Below are 6,593 nucleotides of genomic sequence, written 5' to 3'. Positions count from 1 at the left end.
TTGTCATGGTTTCCCGGGTCACATGTGTGCGAGGTTCCCCCGGCGCGGGGGGAGGAGGCGGCGGGGGCGGGGAGGCTTCAGTCACGGACGGGGCTGCCGCCGCGCCAAGTGTGGGGTGAAGCGGAGCGAGACGCTGCGGCCGCCGCCGAGGCTGCCAGCGAGCCGCTGCCCGCCGCGGATCCGCCCCCCGCCCGCTCCCACCTGCGCCGCCGCCCGCCCCTTTCCCGCTGCCCACGGGCGATCTGCCGGGCGCGCCTCGTCCCCGGGCTGCGGACCCCCGGCCCCGGCCGCCGCCCGCGGGCTCTGCCCCCGCTCCTCCTCCTCCTCCTTCTCCTCTCCCCTTCCCCTCTCCCTCCCCCTTCCCAGCCAGGCTGCGCCCCCCCGGCCGGCTCCGGCATGAGCATCTCCATCCCGGCGGGGCTGACGGAGCTGCTGCAGGGCTTCACGGTGGAGGTGCTGCGGAGCCAGCCCGGGGACCTGCTGGAGTTCGCCCTCCAGTACTTCGGGCGCCTCAAGGAGGAGGCGGCGGCGGCCAAGGCGGCGGGGACAGCGGCGGAGAAGGAGGCAAGCGGCCGCAAGGCGGGCACCCCCGCGCCCAGCCATGACAGGGGCGGTCAGCCGCCGCGCCGGGCGCCCCCCGACGCCCGCGGGGTCAACTTCGCCGAGGAGCCCATGCAGACCGACTCCGAGAGCGGCGAGGAGGAGGAGCGGTTCCCGGGTAAGGGCCCCCCGCCTCGCCCGGCCCTGGGGGGAAGGAGCGAGCCGGCCGGCAAGGGCGGGGGCGGCTCCTTCAGCTGCCCGAGCTCAGGTGGGCAGCTGGGGAGGGGCGGGGAGGGGAGGGGAGGGGAGGAGAGGGGGCTCCCGCTTCAGCGGCCGCACGGCTGTGTGAGGGGCGGCCCCCGGGCAGCGGGGCGGGGGGCGTGGGCCGCCCACAGGCCCCGGCGGTCGTGGGTCGTGACTGCGGGGAGCCGGGGCCGGGGGGAGCGTGTGGCCTCGGTGACCGGGGTGTGAGTGGGAAGGGGCGGCCCCCGCTGGCGTTGGCGCCCGACAGCGGAGCCCACGGGAGGTTTCCTGTCTCCCGCCGCAAACTTTAACCTCCCGAGCTTTTCCCTTTTGTTCAGCGCTGCTGGATGTTGGGCACACAGGTATCGCCAGAGTGCGGCTGTACTGCCTATAGCCGTGTGATTTTCCTAACAGAGGGTCCATATATTTCCTTCCTCTAAGAGCACAAGAGAGCAAATCTATATTTTGTGATTAGTCCAGTGGTATGTCTACCTTAGAAAACACCTCTTACGGGCGTGTTACTGTGTTTACGCACTTGATTAAGCATTTTACATGGACGTACCTCTGTGTGTTTCAAAAAGTAGAGCACAATTTAAAACGTAATTTCTTCTTGAAAGCCAGGGTGAAATTTTCTGCATGGTAGAAGGGCCTGTGGAGCAAGCGAGGCTGTGAAGACAACGAAGAATGTATGCGGTATCTTTGTGTTTGAGGGCAACACCTATCTGCACACAGCTAATGATACCTTATCTTTGTGTGGCTGGCAGGCTTTATTTAGAGATGGTGTCAATCCATCAGCTGGTCAGATTTATGGGACAAGTAGTAGCTGTCTCTGAAGGGTGTGTGGCACTTTGTGTCGTGAGCAGGCTAACCGAAGGGTCAGTCGTTACAGTTAGATGCTGAGAGGTCAGCCCGTGAGGTTAGATGGAGAAGGGAAAGTGTCCGAGCATCTTTATTGATAGCTTATTTTTCTGAGAACAGCTGGAAATTGAATTGTATCTCATCAGATCATTGAAGCATTCATTCCTCCAGGTCATGCTGGAGGTGGATTTGCTTAGCAGAGTACAAAAGCCAGCTGTTTGCTAGATGAGGATCTGTGCAGTTCTAAAAATAATGTCCTATGTGCATTTTATCAGGAAAAAATGTAGGTGTTTAAGAACTGGGTAAGTTTTCTAAATGCTTTATGTTACGTTATAAGACAGTTGCCATTCTTTTCATCTGTTCTTTGCAGCTATACCACATGTATTTAATGAGAATTTGAATCTGTCAATCAGGTTCTGCAGATTTATGTGGTAATTTTGAACTCCATGCTGATTATATGAGATTAGTACAAATCTGGAAATTTGCTGTCTTTGAAAACTGAAATGGTGATAACGTGGAAGAACAAAATGATTATCTTAATTCACTAACACTAGATATGGTTTTCAAACATGAATTACTGCAAAACTAAACAGACTCATTGGTGAATGGAGAACTGGAATGTTGTATGGAGGAAGTGCAGGAAGGTAGCTTGATTTGCTAGCATGTGTGTGTTACTTGTGTAAAACTTTACAGGGTGTTTTAAGAGGCTTTCGAAGCTTTGCTAATGAATACCTGTAATCAAGATTCTCTTGATACTCTTTTTGTTGTGACTGTGAAGAAGAAAAGACATTATTGGCAGTATTCTCATTAAGGGACATGCTAGAATGACTTAGTTTAACTAAATGATTTAAAATATCACATGTTAAAGCCTAATACATTTTGAAAATTTGTGTTATGGCTTGTAATTTCTGTCAGTTGGAGTAATTAAATAATTAGAAGTAACAAAAATGGAAGTATTTGTGAAACAATGTAGAAGGTGAAAAGTGAATAAGTTGTAGTAAATGATTACTAATGGTGTGTTTGTGTGCATTGTGCAGGAGTGTGTATTTTAAATTCAAATTTTACATTTGCCCTGAGTATGTATTCTTTTGAAGTAATGTAATGATGCATCCACTCAGCCTTTTGTTAATAAGTGGAGGCATAAAGGCTTGTATTCAAACCATTGTTTAATGGGTTCGAATACCAATTTAAAAGCATATTTCTTTATGCTTTTGTTTTCTGCTTCTATGAGTATCAATTCTTGAACTTAGACGGGGGGAATTTTTTTCTTTTCATTTTTTTCTTTTGCCTTCATAAATAATCAAACTGCTTCTGTGTAGTCTTTTTGTCCCGTTTGTGTACTGCTTTCATACAGGAGAGGAAAACAAATTGGAAAGATTTATAAGTGAATGTAAAATGAAAACCTCTGGAAAAGAGCTCAGACCTGGTGGTGGTATCTTTTCTTTGTTAAAGCAGTACACTTGAAATGTCAAGCTGGCAGTATTCCTTAATTAATTCAAACAGGACACTGTTGTGAGCCCCTTGTAAATGCTGTTGTCTCTAACCTTTTTTTTTTTTTTCCTACCCCACAGTACATGTTTCTAAATACCTACAAGCACTGCAGTTGAACTCTTTGTCCAGCATTAGTTTTGTCCTTGAGATGCGTTTTGGAAGGTACATCAGCATTATCCTCTTTCAGAAATGACAAGCTGAGGCATAAGCTGTGTTTAAAAGAAGAAAACCTATACTCAGGATTAAGAGTCATATGTGAAACATGAATTAAACTCTGTTCAGGTCCTCTGCTGTGTCCATTGCATCAGTTGCAGAAATCAAACAAAGGTGAAAGCAGTTACCTTGTCTGGAGGGACAACTTTGTTGTATTGGTGTTGTAGTTCTGAATTGGTACCTGGAGTTAAGGTGACCTCTGAAACTACATTCTTTAGGTTCAGAGCATTTAGATTATCTCCTTCTGAATGCACTGCTTAATTTGGGAATGATTTTTAGGTATTTTTGTTGGTTTTTTTTAATATATATATATTCAGTTGTCCTACACAGGGGTATTAGTGTTAATCAGTGACCACAACTAATTCCTGCTAATACTAATAGCAATTACTAAATTATATAGGACATTTGTAAAAAAAAATGAGCCCCTTTTTAGACAATTCTTCTAACTTTTTGAAGGTTTGACGTGCATATTAAAATTTATTATACTCTGCAAAATTTGAAAATGCTCAGTAAATTACATGTTCTTTTACAAATTACTATACTTTTCTCTTTACGTTACTGCTTAGATGTTGATGTGCAATTTATTTTGATGGGTGATAACCTATGTCATTTATAACAGCTGTTTTTAAATAGTGCCATAGCTAAAGATTCATATTGCATCTAGCCTTAGTATAAATTAGTACATGTGTTTTTAGAGGTAACATTGCTGTTCTTTAAACAAAAAAATTGCGATGCTGTATTTGGTGCCATGTAGCCTCTGTTTACTTTGTTTTTCTTTTGTTTTGCTTTGGTTTGTTTTGATGTTTTTTCTCGGATAGTGATGCATTTTAACGGGAAAATACTACAGCTGTCCCTCTCCTCCCCCGTGTGCTTCTGTTGATGTATTGATTGTTTTGAGTTCCTTCCTTGAAAACTTGGGCTAGAAAATGCAAGTATATATCTCAGCTTTACCCACTGATTATGCTGAAATAATACGAGATCATTGCTTAGGTAAAACATGTATTTTAGCTTACAATATCAGTGTTAAAGGCAGGTCTTTAATTTAGTTCCTTTATGCATCTGAATTGCTTTACATACATACTGTTCATACAAGTTTTGAAATAATAAGTAAATTGTAGAAACCAGAGCATCAGAGAAAACTTTGCACACAACCACATCCATGCCAGCTTTGTGATGAGAAATGGTCCTTCAGCAGTTCTGTTAACCTTACTTATGGTTTTCTACCTGAAATTAAACCAAAGCAGAAAGCACTGAACAGTTCATAACCTTCCTGCAGGTCTGTTGTGTGATGATAAAAGGTAGATTAGATCAGTGCAAGGGGTCAATAAGAGCAAGGGAGCAATATAAAAATATGTATAGGTTGTAGTAGGATATCATTGAATCAGGGACCATGTAGAAAAACATGTGAATTTCTTAAAAATGTGTATATTTAAATTAAAGTCTGGGTTATGATGGGTGGTGGCTGAAAGCATTACTACCTAATGTGTGCTTAGCTGACTTTAGGAATGAAGTTTTAATAATTTCTGCACTCACTCAGCTGAAATATAAAAAGAAATAATGCATTATTTGTATGATTATAAGGACACCCTGAAGGAGAGGGAGGCCATCCAGAGGGACCATGGCAGGCTGGAGAGGTGGGTCCATGCAAACCTCATGAAGTTCAGCAAGGCCAAGTGCAAGGTCCTGCGCCTGCATCGGGGCAATCCCAAGCACAGATACAGGCTGGTGATGAGTGGATCGAGAGCAGCCCTGCAGAAGAGGACTTGGGGGTGTTGGTTGACAAGAAGCGCAACATGACCTGGCAATGTGCGCTCACAGCCCAGAAAGCCAAAGATATCCTGGGCTGCGTGAAAAGAAGCGTGGCCAGCAGGTCGAGGGAGGGGATTCTCCCGCTCTGCTCTGCTCTGGTGAGAGCCCACCTGCAGTGCTGTGTCCAGCTCTGGGGCCCCCAGTGGAAGAAGGACATGGACCTGTTGGAGTGAGTTCAGAGGAGGGCCACGAAGATGATCAGGGGGCTGGAGCACCTCCCCTGTGAGGACAGGCTGAGAGAGTTGGGGTTGTTCAGCCTGGAGAAGGGAAGGCTCCGGGGAGACCTTATAGCGGCCTTCCAGTACTTAAAGGGGGCCTTCAGGAAAGGTGGGGAGGGGCTCTTGATCAGGGAGTGCAGTGATAGGACGAGTGGTAATAGTTGGAAGCTGGAAGAGGGGAGATTTAGATTAGATATAAGGAAGAAGTTCTTTACTGTGAGGGTGATGAGACACTGGAAGTATGCCCCTCCCTGGAATTGTTCAAGGCCAGGTTGGATGGGGCTTTGAGCACTCTGGTCTAGTGGAAGGTGTTCCTGCCCATGGTAGGGGGGTTGGAACTAGGTGATCTTTAAGATCCCTTCAAACCCAAACCGTTCTATGATAGGGTTAACAGACTTGTTGCTGAAGACCATCTGTAGGTACTTCCATTCCCAGGAGAATGTAGCCCTGAATTCTAGCACCCTGCAAAGCGAGATGTTAACTCTTTGTTTAACTTGTGCTGTAATTCTAGGAGCTTTTCTGAAAAGTAGTCACCTGGGATACACAATTTCTTAGGATATTGGTTTCGGTAAATGGAGCAGCCTTGCTGTGCATGCGCTTTAGTAAAGAGACATTTCCAGTTAAAGGCGAGTTGCTTGAGAGCGTGTGAGCATGGTATTGTTGGTGCACTCCTTGGCAAGGCTTTGGGCTATGTCTCCTTGCACTTTTCCGGACAGTGTCTGCTGTGCTTCAGAGCATAAGGGTGTGTAAGAGACCATTGAGGATGGGTGTTTGGGAAGGAGACAGCTTCTGGTAGGGAAAAATTTAGCCATGTAAGTGGGTGACCTGCTGGTTCAGTGAGCCTTGGTGGTCAGGGGATGGCTACTGGCTGCTTTTATCTAGTAATATACACAGTCACAAAAGCACAAAGCTTTAATCCTTGCTGAAAATCTTCAGAATAAGTGAGATTTTTGAAATAATGATTTCTGGTATTTTTGACAGGAGCAAACAAAAATATTTTCTTTCTGTGAACAGTTACTTTAGAAAGCAAACCTGAGCAAGTTGGCAGTGTAGTCTTTTCTTTTTTTGTGTTTGTTTTTGTTTCTTTTTTTTTTTTAAAGTCCCTTAATCTGACCTCAGTGTTTTCTTCAGATTGGGAGAATTGCAGTCCTAAAACTTAGTTTGACAAAACTATAAGCAACTGGAAATATGGACTTGTAATGGGTAGCATTTAGTAGTCTT

General features: G+C 45.9%; 1 protein-coding gene across 6 annotated transcripts in view; it reads left to right on the top strand.

Moving 5' to 3' along the window:
- The first annotated feature begins 396 nt into the window (after positions 1-396).
- Positions 397-6,593, top strand: part of PRKAR2B (protein kinase cAMP-dependent type II regulatory subunit beta) — a 90,993-nt gene continuing 84,796 nt past the window's right edge. The window contains exons 1-2 of one of the 6 annotated variants that reach the window (XM_086474142.1): positions 397-522; positions 619-710. In XM_086474142.1, coding sequence (XP_086330268.1) covers positions 397-522; positions 619-710 — 218 coding nt within the window. Of the gene's footprint in view, positions 809-4,192; positions 4,211-6,593 lie in introns of all 6 variants that reach the window. The other 5 variants (XM_086474111.1, XM_086474135.1, XM_086474119.1 and 2 more) reach the window with 5 other exon arrangements.

This window comes from Leptosomus discolor, chromosome 1, assembly GCF_034619465.1.
Source record: "Leptosomus discolor isolate bLepDis1 chromosome 1, bLepDis1.hap2, whole genome shotgun sequence".
Lineage (NCBI taxonomy): Eukaryota > Metazoa > Chordata > Aves > Leptosomiformes > Leptosomidae > Leptosomus > Leptosomus discolor.
The sequence above is the reverse complement of the archived record's forward strand: the minus strand, read 5'-3'. Positions and strand labels throughout refer to the sequence as shown.